General features: G+C 41.2%; 1 protein-coding gene across 3 annotated transcripts in view; it reads left to right on the top strand.

Annotated features, from left to right (window-relative positions):
* Positions 1-24,995, top strand: part of CXADR (CXADR cell adhesion molecule) — a 50,153-nt gene that overhangs the window by 18,754 nt on the left and 6,404 nt on the right. The window contains exons 2-7 of one of the 3 annotated variants that reach the window (XM_081138249.1): positions 2,399-2,565; positions 5,921-6,125; positions 12,198-12,353; positions 13,543-13,665; positions 14,435-14,573; positions 15,626-15,809. In XM_081138249.1, coding sequence (XP_080994375.1) covers positions 2,399-2,565; positions 5,921-6,125; positions 12,198-12,353; positions 13,543-13,665; positions 14,435-14,573; positions 15,626-15,809 — 974 coding nt within the window. Of the gene's footprint in view, positions 1-2,398; positions 2,566-5,920; positions 6,126-12,197; positions 12,354-13,542; positions 13,666-14,434; positions 14,574-15,625; positions 19,835-24,995 lie in introns of those variants that run through there. The other 2 variants (XM_081138248.1, XM_081138250.1) reach the window with 2 other exon arrangements.

Below are 24,995 nucleotides of genomic sequence, written 5' to 3'. Positions count from 1 at the left end.
GCATTCCTTTTGTTTGTTTCCTCAGTGATAGAACACAAAACTATCCTTCATTTAGTGAGTGTTTATTGAATGCTGCCTGCTGATTTTTCTGACCTAAAATATTTAATGTAAACTTGATTTTCGCTTCATAATTTTTGTTTCTCCTGTTTTTCTCCAAGACTTTCCTCACTCAAAACATTATTAAAAGTCCTCACATGTTTACTTCTCTCTTTTTGAATCAACCACAAAATTTCATGAGCACTTTCCAACTTCCTATGATTTTAAGATTGCTTGAGGGGAAAAATAACTGAAGACCATCCCAGTTAACATGTAGCTTAAACTCGAAAGTAAAATTAAAGAAGTCAAGGTGGGCTATCTGTTTAAGCATTGCCAGTTGGAGTTAGTGCTTTCTAGGATCTCCAATTCTCCGTTCTCAGGGTGGAAATAGATCTAAGGCCTTAGTAGGAGATTGACAACATAAAGGACTAAAAAAATACACTGATGAACTCGTCATTTTGATGCTCAGATAGAAGTCAGACTGGGCAGGAAAGAAACTCTGCCGATCCCACAAGTGATTTGGGATTGAGAGATTATTTCAGTCACTGCCAAAATGGGACATATGCCCAAATGGGACATGATTCTTTTTATTTATTCATCTAATCCAGTGCCGAGCACTTATTAACTGGACCTTGCAAATACTTGTTGATAATGTGCTATATATTTTGTCGTACTCTGAATATAAGTTTGAATAAAATTACAAGAAGATTTGTTATTTGATTCCATTTTCAGACTATGTTTGATCCTGCAACTTAAATTATCATTCAGTTTGCTTCTTAAATAGAATTGGGCAGTATTAGGAAAGAATCCCTGGAGACACTGCTTGAGACCAAGTGTCTGCCTTTTGAATATAGTTAATAATACTGTAATAACTATGTATGGTACCAGGTGGGTGCTTGATATATCAGGGGGACCACTTTGTAATGTGTATGATTGTGTAACCACTATGCTGTACAACTGGAACTCATACAAAATAATACTGAATATAAACTGTAATTGAAAAATAAATTTTTTTTAAAAGTTACTTTCGTGGCTGTTGCAAACATCCAACACTTGAAAAACTGCCTCTTGTGTAAAGAGGCCCCTTCATTGTTGCTAGGAAACCCAGTAACTGTTTTGTATGATCTTGAGATTTTTGTATCTGGTATATGCTGCATGTTTTAGACATTTTTTAAAAATGACATACTGAAAGCCACTTAAAAGTCTGCTTAAAATTTCTTTAGTAGTATACATATTAAGAACATCTCAGTATAAAACAGGAATGGGCAGTCATCTTTCTTAAAAATCTCAGTTCTCAAAAAAATAACTGCTGTTAGCAGTTTGGTATATATCTTTCCAGGTTATTTTTATATATATGTAACTTTTCTAAGGTACTCTTTTAAGATAAAAGTAATTTTTATGTATCAAATGAGAATAAAATATACTATTATGAAAACTAAGTCATTTTATTCTAATGACTGTAGGTAGAAGTACTGAGAGCATGATTAGGATTTGAATTTAGACACATTTAGATGTCTGATGTCATTTAACTTTTTAATTCTATTTTTACAAAATAAAAACCTTAAAAGCACAGAGTAATTAGGAAATTTTTTTAATACCAAATTTTCATTCTCATATTTTTTTTTAAAAAAAATGATTTTGAGAGAACTAGAGAGTGAGAGAGAAACATCAGTGTGGGAGAGAAACATTGATCAGTTGTCTCCCATACATACCCTGACTGGGATCCAACTGAAAACCCAGGTATGTGCCCTGACCGGTAATCAAACCCGCAACCTTTTGGTGTACAGGACAACGCTCCAACTGTTATATATTTCTTGCTTATATGTGACGATTTCTTCTTTTCCAGTTTTGGAGAAACTTTTCTTTTGAGATATAATTGACGTACAGAACTCTACATGTTTAAGATGAACTGTATGATTTGACTTGAGCATATTGTGAAATAATTACCACAGTGAGTTTAGTTACACCCATCAGCTCATGTAGAAACAAAAACCAGAAAAAGAAAAATACGGGTTTTTTTCCTTGGGATGAGAAAACTCTTGGGATCTATTCTCTTTGCTTAGAAATATTTTTAAGCATTCAATAAAAGTTATAGAATCAAATTTAATAAAAATGTACAATTAAAGAACTCTTGGCGGAAAAAAAAAGTGTCAGAATTCATCAGTATGTGTCCCAGTGATTAGATTATACTATCATTCTAATGTTACGAAGGCACAAACTAAAAACTGGGCACCGCTGAGTTTGAGCTCCCCTACTCGGGTCCCAAATTGCATCCTGCTTTCACTGCATCCTGTGTCTCTTCTGAAGGGCTGGGTGCTTGAGCGTGCCGGTGCTTAGTCCATGTGCTTGTTTCCTTCTGCAGATGTCACCAGAGGTTTGAGCATCACCAGCCCTGACCACATGGTTGAAAAGGCCAAAGGGGAAACTGCCTACTTGCCGTGCAAATTTACCCAAGGTCCGGAAGACCAGGGACCCCTGGACATTGAGTGGCTGCTGTCCCCAGATGATAACCAGAAGGTAGACCAAGTGGTAAGTTCACGGAGTGCTCGCCACTCGGCAGCTGTCTGTGGGACTTGCCTTCCGTGCCCATCACTGTGCTGACCACGTGGATGTGGTTCCTCCCCACACTCTAAAATCAAAAACAAATCCTTGGGGGAGGATTAAAAAGAAAAGTTATATGTGGGTTTCCTACTGGACGAGGCTGGGTACTGGTACCCTTAACCCCCATGTTGTTTGAGAGTCTACGGGATAGATGTATTTAGAAGAGAAATTTTATTTTTACTTACGGTCCATGTAAAAGAAGGGGTTGTTCAGCCATTTCGTGGCTGAATCAGTGCAGTTACACAATTACTAGTTTTGGCAAATCCAGGCAGTGTGCCCATAGGTATTTGTGAAGGAAATAATTAAGGTGCTTTCCCAAGTTGGGAACGACTAGGGCTGCCCTCCCCAGGGACACACCTCTGTCCTGGTTCTGCTACTGAAAGTTCCCTCTGCTGCCCTAAGCGAAATAAGTTGAAACTGACTCCTCTGTCTGCTTAGCCCAGGTGCCCTGTTTCCTCCCTCCTTGCCTTGCTCTCCTGCACCCCCGTCTTCCGTGGCAGGGCCAGCACCCTGAGCACAGGCGTCTACCTGAGGCCCTACGTACTCTCATGCCCCTGGCAGCCAGTGCCCATCTGCCTTTCAAGCCCAGGATCCCACTCTCATGGTTAAGATGGGTGGAGAGCGCAGGTCTTAAATGCTCTGGCTTAAGACGTATGAGGGAAGCCGTAACAAGGCTGTCCTGGAGACCGAGAAGCCCAGTGTGTGTCAGTCGTCCTGCGACCTTGTTCATGGGAGGAGGACCTGAAGTCATCCGTGCTGAATGGGAGGCACAGCTTTGCTTCCTGCAGAACTTACAAGACATTAGGAAACCGGGGACTGGGTTTAAGTGTCCATTTGTGGGTTAAAAAACTAGCCTCATAGTGTAAAACACAGTAAAACTAGGCCTAAAGAAAGCTAGAGGGTTAGAGGGAGAGATTGGTACAGAAGAGGGTGCTTACATAGAATTGAGCTACGTTATATGCCCGCTGAGCCCTTCCTTTAATAAATTTATGCCAACAGCATTGTTGTGGGGACTGGGCTGGAGAAATGTCCCTCCTTACTCTGTGTTTGATCTCTTAAGTCAGCAGACAGTTGCCATGTACGGTGTACTTACAGTGTGCTCTGTGGTGTTTCATATACTTTAATTATATATATATATTTATAAGCCTTAAAACAACACTAAAAGGAGAGTTACTGCCTTCCACGTGCGGAGGAGAAAAGAGCCCAGAGATTTGAAGGAGCATGCCCAGAGTCACACAGCTGGCAGCGCTGCAGCTGGGACTTGCACCCAGGTTTCTCTGACTCCCCCCCTTTGCTCCCTATTACCGCCGTCCGTGTTCCAGAAGCCTCAGTAAGCCTCAGTTTCCTCGTGTAGAATGGGCACAAATACACCTACCTCTCAGGATTGTCACGAGACTTTCCTGAAGTACTGCGCGTGTGTAGAAATGTTAACCACGTCAGGATACCGTGCCAGCTCACAGGCGTCTGGTTTGCACCTGAGCTCTGTGACTTTGCGAAAGTCGGGCCTGGGAGAGCCGCCGCTTTCCTCAGGCTACGGGATAGATGCGGTAAGACCGCCACCCTGCAGGGCGGCGAAGGCAACCAACACTGCCTGGTAAATGCTCGCTCCCCGTGTCCTAACTGCCGTTCAGAACATTGTTTTCGTGGGAAAAGACTAAGATAGTTTACAGAGTAACTCACAGTGGGGACACATCTTACTTGTCAGGCCCCCTTCAAAAGACTGCCAAAGTGTGTGTGTGTAGCAGAGTGAGGAACTGAAAGTATATGGCTTGAATTCCTGGGGAATCCTAGTTAAATACAAAGGGAGATACCACGGCCTCCTCCGAGGAGTCCTCAGCCATGCTGCTGACAAGCGGGTGTGGTGAGAAGATAGAACACTTGAAGTAGTGGCTGTTTACAGAGCAGGTCAGCTGTGGACCCTTCAGCTGTTTACTTAGCAAACTTAGCAAGCTGGGGATTGAGCGCTTCCTAGAAGCAGACACGGAAGATACAAATAAAAGATCTTTAGTGAGTTAGGAGTGGGGTCAGCATGGTAAGGAGGTGATAATACAGAAAAGAACCCAAGCCCCTGCCCTCAAGAAATTCCTGGAGGGCATTTATTCTGATTGTACTGATGTCCATAATTAACATCTCAGATAAAAAATTATTTGCAGCATATAGACTATAGTGTTTTCTGGTTATTATTTGAGTTTGGCACCACCGATCTTCGGCCCTTGGGTCTCAGATGACCCGAATGAAGGATTTTTTGTTTGTTTGTTTTGTTTGTTAATCCTCAACTGAGGATATTTTGTCCAGTGATTTTTAGAGAGACTGTAGAAGGAAGGCGGGGGGGGGGGGGGGGGGGAGATAGGGAGAGAGAGACATCAATGTAAGAGAGAAACATTGATTGGTTGCCTCCCAAACGCGCCCCTACCGACCGGGGATCAAACCTGCAACCCAGACACATACCCTTAACCAGGAATCAAACTCGAGATCCCTCGGTGTATGGGGCTGACACTCTAACCACTGAGCCACACTGGCCAGGGCCGGACTGAAGAATTTTGTTAGCAAATGTGAAAAACTATAAAGTGTGTTAAATTAACTTTAGTTATACTTAGAGGTGACTCTTATAAGTCTCTTCCAAGTCAGGTTTAACAGAATTTCCCACTACATTTAGCCTTTAGTTATTTCCATTAAAGACTGTAACTAGCTCAGAGAACTCAGTGGAATTAAGAAAGGGTCTTACTCGCAGAAGATTAATTGAAAGGTCCTGTGAACCTGGGCACACATCTTAAGGGGTTTATTTTATGATTTTTCTGTTAGCTTCTAGAACCCTCAATTATTAAATATTAACCCTCCAACTTAGTATTAAGACAAACAATTTCTTTTTTGTTATATGTCACAGCTAATTATCAAAACCCCTTTTTTGGGAATGGTGGTGGTGTTTACTTGATTTTATACACTTAATTGGCATACATACTGTGGGCTCTGAGGCAGCCGAGAGAGTGTACAGCTCTGTGCTCCTGTCCAGTTTCACTACCTCACACTCATGGAGGGCTGGATTACCCACTCGTGCTGGGTCTTGGATTCCTCATTGAAAATGAGAGTGTGTGACCATACTCAAGGATCACATGGACCTCTTCTGTTTTCTTAATCTGTGCTTTGAATGGTTGTAGGTTTCCTCGTGATATGTGTTCACACTCTCCTTTTGGATCCCACAGTCGCGTGGCATATCCAGAGCTCCTTTAATGAGGCAGGTTTTGCTTTGTTGTTGTTGTCCTGTCTTATTTTGGTTTTCTTTTAGATTATTTTATATTCTGGAGACAAAATTTATGATGACTACTATCCGGATCTAAAAGGAAGAGTACATTTTACAAGTAGTGACCTCAGATCTGGCGATGCGTCCATAAATGTAACCAATTTACAATTGTCAGATATTGGCACATATCAGTGCAAAGTGAAAAAAGCCCCTGGTGTTGGAAATAAGAAGATTCAGCTGAAAGTTCTTGGTAAGTTATATTTATTAACGTTACTTATTAACAGGATCAGTGGTCATGGTAGGATTGTAGCAGCATTCATGTGAGACAAAGCTTGGTTTTTTAGAGTAATAATTTTAAACATCTGAAGTAATTCTGTCCTCAAATAACACAAAACATAAAGCTAGCATTCTTTTTTGGATAGAAAAAAAAATAAATGACTAGTTTCTTTGTGAAATTTATAAAAAAGTTTGAAAGTAAATGAAGAGGTTCTGTAATACAGGAAAAGAATCCTGAGCCAGGAGTCGGAGGATCCAGGTTTTGTTTTGTTTTTGTTTTTGGTGTTGTCCTCAGATTTCTCCTGAGAATTAAAGAGCATCTTTATTTCCTGGGTTTCAGCCTGCCTTTGTGAAACATTACAAGATGTAATTATCATTAAATCTCTATTTAATCTCATTCAGTTCAGAATTGTTAATGTGTACTGTAAAGTTTTTCAAAATGCATTACCCAAAGAATAAATGAGGTTTCTATGATGACCAATTTAGAATGGAGATGGAGTATGGTAGAAGGATTATGAATTGGGATAAGACCATAGACATCAGAATCATTTAACTCCATGAGGATCACAGTTTTTCATCCTTAAGTGAGGGGATTAGCCAGGCGTCACTAGCATGTCTTCTAGCTCTCTCTAGGCTAGTTAAGGAGATAAGTGTAAGCTTTTTGCAAGCTGTCAAAGACTGCAAAGTTTACTGTCCTTCTCTAGGGTATGTGGTCATGCACTAGCACTCTTAACCCCTTCAGATGGAGAAACAAGATTCTGTTTGTTTTAGAGAACTAATTAGGGGTTAAGCATTTTGGGTTCCAGACTCATTTTGAACATCATGCTTTTCTAAAGAATGAATGTCTGAGCAGAAGAAGGAATCCAGGTTTCTGTGCACTCCGGTGGCTGTCTTGGTTGGAAAGATAGTCTTCCGCTGGCGGCATTGAGTGGGCACACAGGGGGCGCCTGGTAAAGGCACTTCATTCTAAATGGCACCCATTCAAAATATTTCCGATGATATGAAAGCAAGTGAACCTGAACTAGGAACCAGGAAAAGGACTGTGCCAACATTGGGAATCCTAGCTTTCTGGGTCTGCATTCAGTAAACATGGGCTTTCCTTTTTTATAAATGTAAAGCAGGTAAAAGTTTAATAGGTTGTCTGAACTCAAGTCTCAGACCCAGGCGTACCCGGGATTATAACCCTGACTATATATCTTCTTTTAACACTACTCCCCAGAAAGCATTGAGTTAAGATACATATGGAATTTTAACTGGTTCGTGATATACCAAGCAGAGTATACCAGTTAATCAGAATATCAGAATTTTTTACTGTGAAATCCCTGTTGGATGGGGCAGGTACAATGGGAGGGATGCAATTGGCACGTATTTCCAGAAGAGGTGTGGACAGGCTCAGTGCCTCAGAGAGAGAGAGAGTGTGTGTGTGTGTGTGTGTGTGTATGTGTGAGAGAGAGAGACAGACAGACAGATAGACATGGGGTGGGGTGGAGGAGGGAGAGAGATTGATTGATTCTGGAGGACCAGGCTCTGGGTTGAATTTTTAGGTTTCCTCTGAAGGGATCTTTATAGCACAAGGCTGCCCCTGTCCCAGAGCGCCCAGGCTGGACAGTGGTATGGCCACGCACACTGATGGCTGCGGCTGTGACTGGGCAAAGAGGAGCGGCACTTTTACATTAAACGTCACAACCCCCTCTGATACCTCCAAATGGATCAGTGGGAAGCACTGACTCGGAGCATCTTCTCTTAGCTCTAAGTGAAGGGTAAGGGGGAGGAAGTGATTGCTGAAGGGAGGTGGAGGTGACTCGTACGCTGATTCTGTGAGTCTGTCTGAGTCAGAGGAGAACTGCTTCCGAGTTTTCAAATGAATCATGCCGTGGGAGAAACCAGTAGAATTTTCTTTGAAAGAGAGAGTTGAACAGAAGCTCATCTGTTAACTTTTCCTGAAAATTCTGCTTAGAGGATCTGTGGAGGGAAGAGAAGATAAAGTGCCCTCTAGGGACCAGACCGAGCCGTAGCCCAAGGGGCTCTTGCTTCAGAGTAACCTGATACATTGGTGGGAAGCCTGGAGGTGCCCCCCGCTGTTTGCAGAGTAGTGAGAGCTGCTTCATGGCCGGTGCGCTCTGGGCTGACCCGGGATCATGACCCGGGCGACTGTTAGCCGCCTGGGGGTGAGGGGCAGCGTGCCGCCCCAGCCTGCCCGCTCTGTCGGGGCACCAGCTGTGAGTGGGTGCAGCTCAGTCTCAATGAAACCGAAAGGGGAGTTAGCCAGTGCCAGTGCCATGGCCACACCAGAGCCTTTCCCCACAGCTCCCATAGGGCCCGTTGTGGAGACCTCTGGAATGAACAGGGTGGTGGTTTTGAAGAGTAGGCCGTTCACAGCGAACAGCTTCCTGGGTGTCCCCGTGCACGCCACCAGATTGCAGCGCCCCGCCCGTGTGCTGGCTCAGCCAGCTCTGGGATTTGGAAGCTGTTAGCATAGCGCGGGCCTTTCCCCCCCACTTTTTATTCTGAAGTAATTTTAGTTTTATAGAAAGTTCCAAAAATACTAGAGACTTCCTGAGAGTGTACCCATCATCTGATTTCTTCTAATATTAACTTTCACAAAGTCATAATACAGTTATCAAAACCAAGAAATTAATGTTGAGGCAATGCTATAACTACAAACCTAATTTGAATTTCACAGTTTTCTATTAAAGTCCTTTTGTGCTAGGATCAAGTCCGAGATCCACGGGCGTTTACGTCTCCTGAGTCTCCTCCAGTCATGTCAAGGGGCACGTGATGTCATCTCTCAGTCTTAATCTTGATCATGTGGTTTAAGTGTTACCTCCTGGGTTTCTCCACTGTAAAGTTCTGATTTTTCCTTCTGTAATAAAAGAAAAGCATCTTGGGGAGTCACTTTGAGACTCTACAGATAATTCGTTTCTCCTCAAACTTTGCCCATTGATTTTTAACATCTATGCAGGGATTTCGCCTGGAGTCAGGGTAGTTTGAACCAAGAAAAATGAGCATTCCTGGATGGATGACATGGCGATAAAAGTATACAGAGTGGGGCAAAAGGAGCTTTGCATATGGAAAATAATACAATAATTAATAAATAATATAAGAACAAGCTCTGTTCCACATGCTTACAACTGTAAACCTACTTTGCCCCACCCTGTATATCCTATCCCACGTGGGGATTTAAAGTGTGTTTTCTGTAGACTGAGGTGGGCCTCTAGCGTGGAGAGAGGGTGCTGTACGTGTATGGAGCACAGCATTACTGAATCGGTGGGACACTGGCCAAGTCCAAGTTGATGATCGTCACATACCCTTACCTGGGAAGAGCTATCAGCTATGCTAGATGATGCAAATGTTCTGAGAAAGTGGCCAGGTATCCTGGAACCCCGCACCCAAGAAAACTTAGGGAATAAAACTATCTGTGTCCCTTTGTGGTTTTCTTTTTTTCAATCCAACCGAGTGCTGCGGATGAAGAGTTACTCTTCCCTGTGGTATAATGATTGGGCTTGGAAAGCAGGTGGGCCACTCCAGGGCTACACTCAGAAACCGTTGTTGGTAAAACCTTGTATTGTGGATGGAGTATGTTGAGATCTCAAACTCAGTGGGGCCTTGGAATTCCTGAGCAGTCACTTTAACTGCTCATGATTGGGTGGGTTTGGTATACGGGAAAGGGCCATCTTTAAATTTTTATTTTATTTTTTTAATATATCTTTATTGATTTCAGAGAGAGGAAAGGAGAGGGAGAGAGAGAGAGATAGAAACATCAATGATGAGAGTCATTGATCAGCTGCCTCCTGTGTGCCCCCGACTGGGGATCAAGCTTGCAACCTGGGCATGTGCCCTGAGCGGGAATCGAACCCCAATCACCTGGATCCTAGGTCAGTGCTCAACCGCTAAGCCACACCTGGCTGGGCAGGGCCATCTTTAGTAGAAAAGATGAGGGTATGAGGGTTAGGGTTAGTATTCTGTATTTCCAGTAGGTATTTGATGTACAAAGCATTTCTTTCATGTCCCGCTGCTAGTTTATGTAATAAAGGATTGATTGGTAGTTTGGAAATGGAAAACAAAGCTCATTTTGTTGGAGGCTCACAGGATGCAATAATTCGAGAAACTGATTTAAATGTCCAGTACGTGCAGCCTCCTGGGTGACTGATCAATCTGAAAAAGAGACAGATTTGCTTAGGAAGTCAGCAATGCAGTTAAATGCATCTGTTGACCCTTATGAAAAAGTGCAAGTAACAGAAGAAGGGGGAGAAATACCATGAAATTGAAGCATTATCAAGACATGTGTGAAGAAGTAAGGTGCCTCACTGGACATGATAGATCCCGATGGCCAAATTTGGAAAGTTTCTTTTAGAGTTAAACATACACGTACCACAGATGATCCAGCAATTACTGAGGAAAGGAAAACATACCAGTATTCACATGAGTGTTCGAGCGGTGGTGTTCGTAACTGTGAAGCTGTAAAACCCGTTCACGCTTGTTCACAGCAGCGAAAGAGCAGAAGCCTATCCAGGGCTGAAAAAATGAAAGCAGCTCAGACTAAAAAAGAAGAGAAAGCAGCCCTGCCCTTCATCAGGCTGGGAGAACAGATGCAGACACAGCCAGCTGCAGAGCTGATAGAGGGAACATTGTTTCTCCCAAGGTCGTGGAGCTGCAGTCAACTATGGACCACCGCTGTCTCCCCAGTGTCGCCCCCAGGCCCTCTCTGCACTCCCCATCCTTCCCTCCTCACGCAGTAGCTGAATGGCCCCATCACCTGTTTCACTCCCGGTTCTCCTAACCCTGCCTCAGAAACAGCGTCGGGTTCCCAAGCTATCTCTGCTGCTTTTAGCCTCTCCTAGAGTCCTTCAGAATCTCCCCTCTCATCCAGTGACATCCCACAGCTCCCAGCAGTGCCTTCCTCACTGGTCAGTCTGACTTTGACAGACCACAAACCGCTCCTGGTCAGTAGCGAGTTAGGCTTTAAAAGTTGCCCAAAAGCTGGAGTCAGTGTTTCCCGACAGATGAATGGGTAACTAAGTTTATGTTATAGTCAGTGGAATACAACTCAGCAGCAAAAAAGGTTTTTTAAAATAGACAACGTGGATCAATTTCAAAAGCCTTACAATGAATTAAGAAGCAAGACAAAAAGTACATAGTGTATTGTTCCATTTATATGACTCCAGAAGGAGCAGAACTAATCTTCAGTGCTAAAATCCAATCAGTGGCTCCTGGGGCCAGGCGTGTAGAGTGAGGTGCCTGCAGCCAGCACAAGGGAACTGGCTAGGAGTGGGTAGGGGCGGTGCTTAACAGGGTGTGTGTGTGGGTGTGTGTGTGGGTGTGTGTGCATGTACACACATTTGAACATGATCAACCCACACTATTAAAATGTGTTAATGTTATTGTATGTATATTATGCTTTAATAAAGTTCAACAGGAGAGTATGAAACACCAAGGTGTTAATTCGGTGTTGGGGTGAATTTCAGGTAATGGAGTTAACAGCTTTTCTAAACAGGTACCCAGAGAGATCTGAATTCTAGCCTCAGATTTACCTTTTTATTTATAACACTGCTCTCTGGATGGTTTGGGGTTAATGTAAGTGCAGAATATTAATTGGTCCTTGCTGCACCAGGTGAACTGTCTCTGTCATCGGCATTATTTATTATAAACCCCCTGATGGGTGAGGTAAAGGCACCAGAGGGATGTGCCTTGGCACGTGCACCCGTCAGGCACGGAGTAGAGGAGCGGGTTAGGGATGGAGGAGGTCGCGCCCTTGAGTCTGAAGAGACACAGCCCATGTCATGCTTTTTCTCAGGACTGCCCCGTGGAATCACAGAGCTCCCTGTGCAGTGGCTGCTTGTCTGAGCCCAGTCTTGCCTATTTTGTGTTAGATGAAGCTGAGAAAACTGGTGTTGACAACCAGTTGTAGTCATTCGGTCTTGTCAACTCTGAACCAAGAACCATGTGATGAGTCAGTGGTGGTTCACAATGATTATACACGCTCTGTGTTTAATCACTGTAAACAACTTCCATTCTTTTGTATAAAGTTAAAATTTTCTTTCCTCAGTTAAACCTTCAGGTACAAGATGTTACGTTGATGGATCAGAAGAAATTGGAAATGACTTTAAACTAAAATGTGAACCAAAAGAAGGTTCACCTCCATTACAATATGAATGGCAAAAGTTGTCCAACTCACAGAAAATGCCCACAGCACTGATAACAGGTACCTTGGATTAGACAGTTTGTACTGTGTGCCATTGATTTGGACTTAAATCTAGTAGGATTGTATGTATGTATATGTTTTTTAATCCCCAAATACCCTCCCTTTTCTGTACGGAACAATCAGGATTCCATAGGAATTATTCAGTGTTTTATAATGACAATTTACTGTCAGGTAGTATAAATAGATAAAAAAAAGTTTTAAATATATATTTATTGATTACAGAGAGAGGAAGGGAGAGAGAGAGAGATAGAAACATCAGTGATGAGGGAGAGTCATTGATCGGCTGCCTCCTGCATGCCCCCCCCCCACCTGCTGGGAATTGAGCCCGCAACACGGGCATCTGCCCTGACAGGGAATCGAACCATAGTTTTCTGAATCATAGGTTAATGCTCAACTGCTGAGCCACCCAGGCCAGGCAAATAGATAAATTTTTATAACAGTTTCACTGTTTTGGATATTATAATTGGTTTCTTTGGTATATGTTTTTAATTGATGGTAATACTATCGGAAAAAAGTTCATGATCTTAAATTAATGACTAAGTTATGACAAGTTGGATCTTGAAAGTTCATGAGCCTAGATTCATGTTGAAGATGCTGTAATATTTCCATGATGTGTCTGTTAAAACAAAACCAAACCAAAACATCTCAGAACACCTCTGTGACGCTAACTGGAAACTTAGAAACTGGTTAAATCTGATTGCTCACTTTATTATGATTAACCTGTTTGTTAATCAAGCTGATCTCCACCCTCCCCATTCTGGTTAAGTAGGATTTCTCTGAGCCTGTGTTCTTTTTTTCAAATTAAGAGACAAACTGTATGACCCCTTCTGACTTTCTTTTGTTTGTTTTTCCACCTACGGGGTGGATGAAATGGGTTTTGCAAATTTGCCTACTGCACCAAAGGGCCTTGTGGCAGGGACATTTTTTGTAATCACTGTAGCTCTGCTGCAGCTAAGACTCTGCCTGGCTAAGGAGGGCCTGGTTATTTCTGCCGTGATGCAGGGGAACTGGAGGCACAGTTGTTTGCATTCTGGAGCCATGCGTGTGGCTGCCTGGTGTTTGTTCTGCGCCCAGCTTCAAGCCTCTCTCACTTTTACCCAGATTGTCAATCTTAGTAGGATTTGCCTTTACTAAAAACTCAGCAATTCTATAAAAATGGTTTTGCTCTGCTCCATCTTTCTTTTCATAGAAATGACGTCACCTGTTATATCTATAAAAAATGCCACTACTGAGTACTCCGGGATGTACAAGTGTACAGTCAGCAACAGAGTGGGGTCTGACCAGTGTCTGCTGCGCCTGGACGTCGTTCCCCGTGAGTGTCTTCTCTGCCTGCTGTGATCATGTTTGCTCCCGTTACCTTCAGCAGCCCCCTCTGGTTCAGTCAGCAAGCACGTGTGGAGGGCAAGTGGATGTGAACTGAGCAGAGCACTCCGTGGCTTAGTTATTAGCTTTCCTAAGCCACGGAAAGGAAAAATTACATTTTATTAACAAAACCTCAATTATTGTAGCAACATTAAGAAGATAAGAGTTGTCAAATCAGCTCTTATACTGTACTTAGCCTTTATAAGGGCAAGCCCTTTCAACATTCTTATATGCCAGCTCAGATAGCTGGGAATATTAAAATCTTTTAATCTGGTTTGATCACGTTTATGCTTGAAACAGTTCAAAAGAAAGTTCTTTTAGTGGATTTTCCCCTGGGACCAAAAAGCTAATTAATTTTTCTCTTAAAGTTAATATATACCATAAAATCGATCTGTCCGTGTGTATCCTTACCTTCAATATGACTAGGTATAGTGTGGTTTTTTTTCTTTTTTTAAAAATATATCTTCATTGATTTCAGGGAGAGGATTGGAGAGGGAGAGAGAGAGATAGAAACATCAGTGATGAGAGAGTCATGGATCGGCTGCCTCCTGCACGCCCCCGACTGGGGATCAAGCCCGTGACCTGGGCCTGTGCCCCGATCCGGAATCGAACCTCAATCTCCTGGATCCTAGGTCAATGCTCAACCGCTGAGTCACGCCCGGCCAGGCATGTTGTTGTTTTTCACTATTAATTATTTTCTTATGAACATCTTACTCTAGCTTCCAACAGAGCTGGAACAATTGCAGGAGCTATTATAGGAACTTTGCTTGCGCTGGTCCTCATCTGTGTGATCGTCTTCTGCTGTCATAAAAAGCGCAGAGAGCAAAAATATGAAAAGGAAGTTCACCATGATATCAGGTAATTGAGTGGCACCAGAGTTGACTGATGTCTAAAGCATTAGTTCATTAGTTCTTACTACCTGAAGCATTTACTGCTGCGAGCACTGGATAAAAGCTCAACACATTTGAAAGCTTTCATTTTTCAGAATCAAGTGTGTAGATCCAGCCAACCTCTATTGTGCCCTGCCCCCGGCCCCTCTCCAATTCTGGACCCTATTTTAAGAAGCACTACAAAATGTCTTATCTCAAGACTGTCTGCCTTCTCCAAATAAAGTAGAGGTGTGACGTGTTCCAAAAAAAGGGACCAGATGTTGAGGTTTTTTTTAAAAAAGAGACCTGATTATATCAAGGGAAATAGGTAGTATACAGAACTATTGGTAATATATTTTTTTAATATTCTAAACTAGTACATCTTAACTAGAAGTGTATGTTTGATTATTGAACTTTGAAACTTTGAAAACAAATAACATGACTAACACCCAGGAAATTGACATTTGGTGGTTATGAGGTGGGGTTTGGGCACTTGTATTTTTTAAATGCACCAGAGGTAACTCCGATATATATTCTCTGTCAGTCCTTGCTGTGAAAATTCTTCTGCCTGAACTCCTACTTTTTGCAGACTTGAATCTGCTAAGTTTTCAGCTAAGGTCTTAGATGAGTAACTTCATAACAAAAAGGATTTTTTTCTTTTTTGGTAGAAATCCATCTGTAGGTGTTAGTGCTTTATTAACTATAAAGTGTTATGTGACTGTAATTAGATTATCTTGATTAGTTGTACAGGGATATGAAAAGATTTGAGGCTTGTTCCTTACAAGACAACATTATGGAATCATAAATTTTTGTAAGAACCACCTTTCATTACACGTGAAGATTCATCCTCTGTAAATGATAGCCAAGGGACAAATACACAGTTAATGACATTGCACTTTGTTGGGCTTGCTTTTTTGTGTGTCACACATGCTTTTATATACTTAATGCTTAAGTAGCCCCCAGCCATGATTCATAGGTTACACAACTGTAGGTTTCTAGAAGCTCGTTCCTTGACCTTGTGTTGGGATCTTTGCTTTCTAGGGAAGATGTGCCTCCCCCAAAGAGCCGGACGTCCACTGCCAGAAGCTACATGGGCAGCAACCACTCTTCCCTGGGGTCCATGTCTCCTTCCAACATGGAAGGCTATTCCAAGACTCAGTATAACCAAGTACCAAGCGAAGATTTGGAACGCGCGCCTCAGAGTCCGACCCTGCCGCCCGCTAAGGTAGCTGCCCCTAACCTCAGCAGGATGGGCGCGGTGCCGGTGATGATTCCTGCGCAGAGCAAGGACGGGTCTATAGTGTAGGGCCTCCGTGCCTTTCCTCTCTGTGCTCCACGCTTCTCTACTTTTGAAATACGAAAACCTATCCTGTTCTAAATATTTGCTACCAGCCTCAATAGATCAAAAAGAAGTGAATCAGAAACTGTAAGAAATATACTTCAGAAAGTTTTGTTTGGTTATGTCAAAATAGTAAAGGCATGAAAGTTACTAGAGACAAATTCGCCATCTGAAAAAGATTTCCTTTAAGAGGTAGATTTTTATAAGTTTCTAAATATCAATATTTAGTAAGATGTAGCACTTTGGATATGAAATCATAGGGGAAGATATTGGTGAACTTACATGCACACCAAATTGATACTTGAATCCTCTGAAAGTAGTAGTTTGTCATTTCTGCCATTATTTTTAGAATGCCTTTCTCAATTAATTTATGACCCCAAATTGGTAAAGAAGTATTGACAGCAAAAATTCTTACATACCTTTATGTTTGTTCTTGGAAAACTAAGTGTGGTTGGAATAGCTCTAATATAAAAACATTACCGTGTTCTAGAAATTAGCAATTCTACATTCAAGTCATTCATAAGCCTTGCCTATGAAATTGTTTCTTAAGTATTTGATTGATAGGCTGCTATAGTCAACAGAGACCTGGTTAGCTCTTTTATATGCTAAAATAAAGGAGCATCTGTGGGTTTATTTAGGAAGTTTGCTGTCACTGCATAGAGCAATAACAGTAGCGAGGGTGGATCTCAGTGATGACCGGCCAGAGCAAGGATGGAGACTTGCAGGTCCCAACTAAATACTGGCTGTCCGCAGTAGGTGATATTTTTCTAATAGGAAAAAATTATGACTCATTTATTATTTGACAGATACTGACTGAAATTCCCTAATTATTGGTCCCAAATTTTAAAAACTTTTTCCCGGTTCAGCATTTTGTTGTTGTTTTTGGATGGTGTTGCATGTTATATGTTCTAGACACATGTAATAATCCTGAGTCTACCTTCCCGAGTGCAGTTCCTGAAGAGGTTTCTTCATAGGCTCAGAACGGCGAGACATTTTAAGCCAGCGCGTGTCGCCCGCCGCCCTGTCCCCCAGACCCGAGGGGATGCGCGGTCGCTGTTGCACTGCCAGCACGTCTCTGTGCAGTTGCAGAAAACCAAGCTGAGCTCTGCAAAAAGTTTAAGTCCTAGTTTTGTGAAAGTGATTTATTCTTTAAAAGAAAGGGGGCGGGGGAAGGAAAGGAAAAGGAGTAGAAGGAATACTCCCAACTGCCAAATGTGTTAAATACTGTTTTAGTAGAAGAAAGTGAATTTATTGTATTTCCCTTAAGATTGTGAGGGAGTGTGGATATATGGTAGGATGAGCCAACAGTTTCTTTAGGGTAAATAAAGTCTGCAATAAATTATTTCACGAGCTCTAAAACCCGTTCCCGAGATTTCGTAGGGAGTTGGTTTCTGTTCATCTCTTTGGGTGCTGTGGTGGTTCATGCCACATTATAAGTTAATGTTGGCATGAATTTATAATTAGTTAAAGTATTGTGTACACTTTTTAATGGTAAATCTAAGCTGAATGTCTGTGTGATGGACTAGTCTATAGTTTTACATATTCAGAAGCATTTTTTAAATAGGTTTTTAACCTTTCATAATACTACTTTTGTACTTGTGTTAACAGTTTCATTTGTGCCTTTTGGGTAATTTAATTTTTGTTATGACTCTCTGGTGCCTATGAGCTAGCTATCACCTGGAAGGTGCTTAGAGGTGAAGGTACTGTTCCTAAGCGCGTCACTGTGACACCTGTCTGTCTTCCTCACCCTGCCTCCTCTTCTCTGTTCTTTTTGGATGCAAGTTAACAGACAGTGTCATTCATAAAGACTTTAAAACTTCAACACCCTCAACACTCTTTGACTGTGTCTCTGATTTTATAATAGTAACTATTTTTGAACTCCAGATGTCTGGTCTGTTTTATATGAATACATTTATTTATACAACGGTATAAGAAATAACAGCAAAAACTTTTAAAGAAACAACTTTTGGTCCTTTCTGTTAGTTTTCATGTAATGAAGATTACGTGGTCAATCCAAGTAGAAATTACTACCAAAAATGGACACATGTAAGGCTTTCCTTCCTACCCGGCCTAGGCTGAGCTATAAGCAAGTCAGAACCTCTTCCAGAAGTGCTTTTAGCTCAGGTCCGAACCACCTGTATCCTGGGAAAGGAGCTGGTAAAAAGTCAGTCGTGTGACCTGAAGAGACCTGTTGGGCTTGATGACAGTTGAAGGACGGAATTCTGTGCTAGGCTCGGCCCTCAGCCGCTCCCATTGTAGGGGTCAGTTAATCCAGAAGCCAGGCAGTTCTGATTGACCTGTCACGGGATTCTCACTGGTCATTTCAGTTAACCAGAGGTCGGATACTTGTTCTAGAATTGTTATTGGTAATCAGGCAGTTCCATTAGAGCCTAACAGCATCAGTCAAGGACAGCCCTGCACCTTCGAGGCAAAAGCAGCTGATTCCACTTTACACCCGCGAGGCTGGACACCGTCCTGTTGAGTTGCACAGGGCAACCTGCAAAGAAGTGACACCTCGAGGATGTAGTTCTGGGCTTCGTCTGTAGTTTCCGGGTGTTCTTTTATTCTAATAGTCCCGTGAGAAGGCCAAGGAAAACAATCTGCCATGGAGTTGTTACAGTGGAAATACAGCCAGAGTGTGTCTTAGGGGAGGTTGATTCAAGAAACACAATTAGATTGTTGGTATGAATTAATATCTGATTTTTATTGAAAAGATAATTTTCAGGATTGAGTTTCGTAAATTAGGAGCAAGCGAAGGAGAAAGTAAACATTTTGATTAAATATAAAAAGAACTTGTTGCATGAAGTTGGATATCAAATTCTATGATGTATGGCTTTTCAAAAGAACCATTCTCTGTCTTTTCCTGTGCGTGCAGCATGTAAATTTGAAGTTATGTGAATGTTTAAAGTTTTTCCTAATCTCTTTTCACCTCCACAGTGTTTAGGGCTTTCAGATGCCTTATTCCAGTGTGAACAGAAAAGGTCCTTATTATGTGGTTAATGCTTTGATGTGTCATGTAAAGAATAGTTTGTAGAAAATGTTGGCACCATTTTAACTTCTTAGTGGCTTGTGACAACATACATTATATATATATATGTACATAAATCTCTGTAATATTCTGTGGTTAGTAGTATAAATCTGGGCAAGTTTTAATATTTCAATTGCCTTTGGGTAGTCTTGCAATAAAGGCAACATGTTCTGCAGTTGGATTTTTTTACTTGTTTGCCTATTTTGACACTAAAATATGGTCCATAACTGAGCACAAATTCTACTCGTTAATGTTATGGAAGCAGGGAAGAAAAATAAGTTTGTGAATTGCAGTTCTGTTTATCTTATGGACAGTAACACCAGCAAATATTTTATCTTATGAACAGTAACACCAGCAAATATTTTATCTCATGGATAGTAACACCAGCAAATATTTTATCTTATGGACAGTAACACCAGCAAGTATCTGGTGCTGCATCTGGCTTATTACTGTTAATTAAATTCCAGTTTTACAAAGTACCGTATTTTGTAATTTAAGAGTGTGGAAAGTGTCTGCTGGGTTTGGTTTTGGTCTTGACACTAAAAGCTCCAATCAAGGAAGAACTTAGTGTTTCCTGCTAACTCATTTAATATGAATACAAGTGTTAAGAGAACCACAATTCACTGACTCACTCTCATCCCTGACTGTGAATTTTTGTAATAAATACACTTGTACTATGGAGGAAAACTATTTTGACACTTCACATATGCAAGAAGAGAATCGATAGTGTCAGTTTAAAAAATGATTTTTGTATTAACAATTTCTGGCTTAAATATCCAATGGTGCAGATTTTGAAATTTGTAAGAACAAATTTGATTTAAAAAGCAAGAACTTGCTCTAGTTTTGTGACCTCGTGTACTTTTTAAATAAAATTAAGAAAGTAGTTTTCTGCCTCATGGTGTGGCTTTATTGTGCTTTTTCTTTCTTTTTTTAAAAGTCTACTTTCTAAAGCTTCAATATGATATTTCTCCCTGCTTTCCTGAGTCAAGGTATTCTTCCTCCCCCCCGATCCTTTATTAAACAGAATAAAGATCAGGCCCGGCCTGTGTGGCTCAGTGGTTGAGCCTCGACCCAAGAACCAGGAGATCACAGTTCAATTCTCCTTCAGGGCACATGCCCAGGTTGCAGCCTCCATCCCCAGTAGGGAGCATGCAGGGCGCAGCTGATCAATGACTCTCTCATCATTGATGTTTCTCTCTCTCTCTCCCTCTCTTCCTTTCTCTGAAATCAATAAAAACATATTTTTTTAAAAAAGACTTCAAAAAAATAAAGATCAGAACAATCACACATCAATGGAAACATGCGAAATATTACATATGTTTCCCCACTCTGCATCTATATGACAGTATATAACATAATATTTGGGGTTGAAACCTCCAAAGTTCTGTGATCATGTCACAGTGTTTTACAGTATAAGCTCAAAGCATTTTTGAGCTACATTAAAAATGTACATGTGCATATATGTATTAAACATACCAGCTTCTGGTTTAAAGCTATTTTCATTGACTAAACATTGATTTCAAAAAAAAACAGGATGGGGTAGTAATGCATCTGTAAGATGACTTTTTGAAGAATATTTTGTTTATAATATAGTTTCTCAGTTTTGACCCTTCTAACATTTTGGGCTGGATAACTGTTGTGGGGGACCATCCTATGCATTGTATGTTAGTAGCATGCCTGGTCTCTACCTACTGGGTGCCAGCAACTCCCTTCCCCTCTCCCCTGGAAATGATAACCAAAAACGCCTCCAAATGTTCCCACATGTCCACTGGGGTGGGGGGCAACATTACTCCCAGGTTGAGAACAGCTGGTTTATACTAACATGAAATTTTCTACTCGAGTTTAAGGAGAAGAGCATAGACCTTGGAGTCACATGTGTTTGACCACCACTCATTACTAGATGCCTCACCTAGCTTGTTTCCTAGTGCTTAGAAAGGGGTTAAAAATACCTACATCACAGGGGATGTTGGAAGGTTCTAAAGAAATAGAACTGATACAGTGAAGTCTTTGCATTTGTCCCTGTAGCTGGGATGCTGATAACGATACACAGATTTTCAAGGAACCAGGATTACAAAAAAATATACTAAGTGAAACTACTGAGTCTAATTTAATGCCCTTAAGTGAGACTGTATTTTAATCTTGCAGCTCTAAAAGCCAGATCTCATTTCTGGTTAATTAAATACCAAACGGCAAAACTGAGGAAATTGAAACAAAATTGAATATAAAGTAATTTGTTATTAAATAAAAGTGGTTTAGTTTTAAATTCTAAGCATAATCAAGTGTAATTTCTCAATGCAATAAAAGCAACAGTGAGAGATTAGGAAGTCCTAAGAACTCAGTTTTTCTTGCCGGTATATCCAAAGTATAAATCAAATGTGATTTGTTTTGTTACTTAAGTGATTTTTCTAAATTTGATAACTATGGGAGGAAAAACTTGTCCTAAGGTAACTACAGAAAAAGAAGAATTCCTGAAGTTAGTGACGAACCAAGAAGTAAATTTCAGTCTAGTTAACAAAGGGCTAGCTCCTTGATCAGTGTGCTTCGTTTCTCACTGCTGAGCTGCGAAAAGTCTAACAGAATGAGAGAAGTGGGAGAAGATAAAGGAAATTACAGAAGTAAAGCCTAATGTCAGTCCCCAAGAAAGTACTAGAAGCCATCATCATCTTGTCTTGCCCTGAGTCATTGCCCCAGTCCTAGTGGATCAGTTGTCTTAAAATGTAAATATGATCCTACTAAAATCCAGACCATCTTAATCTGATATAAAAGGTCTTTTATGGTCCATCCCACTCCTCTCTCATTTATTCCCTCCACACCTTCACGTGCATCTCTACGCACCTGCTGGGGGCCCGGGGCTTCATACAGGGGCTTTGTGAACACGCAATTCCCTCTACCGGACAACAGCCCCTCCTTGTTTATATTATACCCCTGCCGAGTGCATATTTGCCCTGCAGGTGTAAGTCCAAACACTGTCTCTTTTGAGTCACTTTTCCTGGTTGACACCCCGGCCCCTCATTCACATGCTAACCTTAGGGGTGCACCTGAGCCTTCAGTACTGCCAGTAGAGGTCTTTTATGACACACAGCCTCTTCTAATTATTTAGCCTGCCTAATATATCCCCTGTGTGTGTTTGAACCTAGTTTACTCACCTTTAGCCCCAGTTCCTAACTCAGGCATACTGCTCAGTCAATACTGAATGAATTTTTAGAAAAATGGCACTAGGGGCAAGGATGCATTCAGTAAGTTCACGCCGTATGTTCTGCAAGACGACTGGTCTGATCTCTTCCCAAAAGGCAGTTATCAAGAGAAAAAGAGTACATGCGGTGAGAAAGTCTGCACATGGCTTGAAATGTTAACTTGCACAAATACAGAGCCAGGTGGCCTGACTCAGTAGGAGCCAACTTCAAAAACAAGCCTAATTCTAAAAACCTGGAGAAGTGGAGGAACTATAAAGAAAATTTGAAAACCCTGAGACTCTGAGTAGGTCTGTAGCGCAGTCAGTGACTGTTTCTCTCCTAAGTTTTACTTTCACAACTGGCTCTCCACTACCATACTTTACTTGCATATACATTCTTTTTTTTTTAATTTAACGAATCCTCAGATTATATGTTATCTATTTTCTGTCATCTGTACATCTCTCTACCTATCTCATTTGATTTCAAAAATGTATTTACATCAAAGTGATACCCTGTAACTTATTCAACCAGCCTCCGATGGATGGCTGCTTAAATGGATCCCATCTTTTTGATACGAGTAAAAGCTCAAGCAGTATGTTTGCGTATATATCATTACGTATATGTGTAAATACATCTTTATGGTACGTTTCTAGGAGGGGAGGTGCCGAGAATAGAGCATCCTGATGGCTGGTGTAGCGGCCCATGCTTGCGATCGCCGGGAGGGCTGCTCTCGCTCCCAATCCTCACCAATACTCTTAGCCAGCTCTTCAATCTCCGGGAAGAAAATTATCTCAAGGTTTAAATTCCTGTTGTTACTTGTTCAGTTGAGCATCTTACGTTTGAAAACCATCTGAGAACTGTGTTCATATGCTTTGCCCATTTTTCTTTTATATTGCTATTCTCATGTGGAGCTCTTAGATATAGTAAAATTAGCCCTTTGTGATAGGAAAGAAAACGTTGAAACTCATTTTGTTTTGCGAGGCTGTCCCTTTTGTGCATGGCCTTACCTTCTCACCACGTAGTCCGAATCCTTCCTAAGCTGGCCTGGTTGAACCAGACTTCTCCCTCCTTGAAACTGTACCCTCAAAGGACACTGAGGATGGCCTATCTTTTCATGTGTTTGTCTCCTCTCCCTAAGCAGATGGGATTCCTCAAAGGCAGAGGGGGTATCTTTACTTCTAAATGTTTGACACGTGATAGATTTTCGGTAATCTTTGTTGATAATTGCAGCAGCTCTGGCTATGTTCCTGCCAGCCATGGCCACTCGTATTCCCATCACAGTGTTTCTTTATCTTTCGTTTCTTCAAGTTTCTGGAGTTTTTGCCCAAAGCAGTTTATGGAATCAGCACAAACTAAACTAATTTAAATGATCTTGCACTTGAAGATGAGTCTAGGTCATGTGATAGGTCAGCTGTCACACAGTGTTCTAAGCTGAATGTTGGCTACCGGCAGTGTGCTCTTAATGTTGCTAAATAGGACATTTTCCCTCTCGTAGTCCCAGAACTGTCAACAATGAGAGCATTTCTAGGGAACAGTAGAATGACCCTGCAATTCTGAGAGGAGAGAGTATGGTAAGAGAAGATTCCAGTGATTTGCAACCTGTTGGAAAATCATAGTCCTCCAACATCACCTCCACCAGTCTTTTCATCACAGACAAGGAGGGGACATTTTATTTGTTCATAGAAATATCACAACACACAGTGAAGTAATTCTGCGAAAGGCAATGTAATCTTTGCCCTGCCAACTAAAAGATACTATCTGCTATGTCCAGCACAAGGTATAGATGCACTGTCCAGTAGCCCAACAGGGCTTGACGAATACATTTACGTGGGTTTGATTTAAACTTTTTGCAATATTATGTGCCAAAGATTTGGGATATAGTTAAGAAAATGTACATAGCAGTTCAAGTTTTGTAAGAACAAAACAAAAAAACAAAATATCCATAGGTTATGTTATCTAGTTCAATATCATTTTATGACAAAATCAAGATCCAGAAAGGTTTTGATTTCCCAAGGCCAAAGTTAGAAAATAAATCCAGGCCAGTGCCCTGTTCCTTCCGCAAAACGTGCTCACGGGTGCCCAGGACACACTGGGCATCGATAGCTATACCCTCCTCGTGGTGGCCCCGGTGGCGAGTATGATTATGTGCTGGTTTCATAATTTGAGTAAATTGTGCATATCAACTGCACTAGATGATGGTGAAGACAACCGCTGAGGAAATGGTTCTCCTGGCACACTGCTTTAAAAATATATTGTTTTCACTCACTACAAAGAGACCACACTTTATTTTTTATTTTATTTTTTTAAGAAACCACACTTTAAGATGGATATATGTAGGTTATGAAGAAAACACTGACACTCCTAGCAACAGACCCATATTCTAAGGAACATTCTTAATTCTACATCAAAAATATTGATGAAAGTATACTGATACATGTTAAACATTTGAAAATGTTTAAGGGATATGTAATTTTTAATGGTTTGCATTTGAACTTTTTTGATTGGCACTCCTAATTGTGTCAGGGAAGAGGGATTTTCCTATAAATTTGCATGCCACATCTCCAAGGTCCTGTATTTTAACTTTGTGTATTCCTTTCCAGATTTCACAGTGAGTACCAAGCATTACAACTGGTATTTTCAAAATTATTTACCAAAGGATCTTATTAGCTATACCAGATTAATACCAGATTTTAAGTATGGTCTGTCTTATCATTGGGCAATGGTAGGAGACATGAAATAGTGCAGCTTCACTTAGTAATAAGCTCAGATGACAAAGGTGAATTTTACATTTTTCATGTTTCAGTCCCTTTACACAGTTTAAATTTTTTAAATAAACTCATTTTTTATCAGTAAATTTTATCTTGCTACTTT

This window comes from Miniopterus schreibersii (genome assembly GCF_964146895.1).
Source record: "Miniopterus schreibersii genome assembly, chromosome: 5".
Classification (NCBI taxonomy): domain Eukaryota; kingdom Metazoa; phylum Chordata; class Mammalia; order Chiroptera; family Miniopteridae; genus Miniopterus; species Miniopterus schreibersii.
Note: the sequence above shows the minus strand (reverse complement) of the source record. Positions and strands in the feature narration are given on the sequence as shown.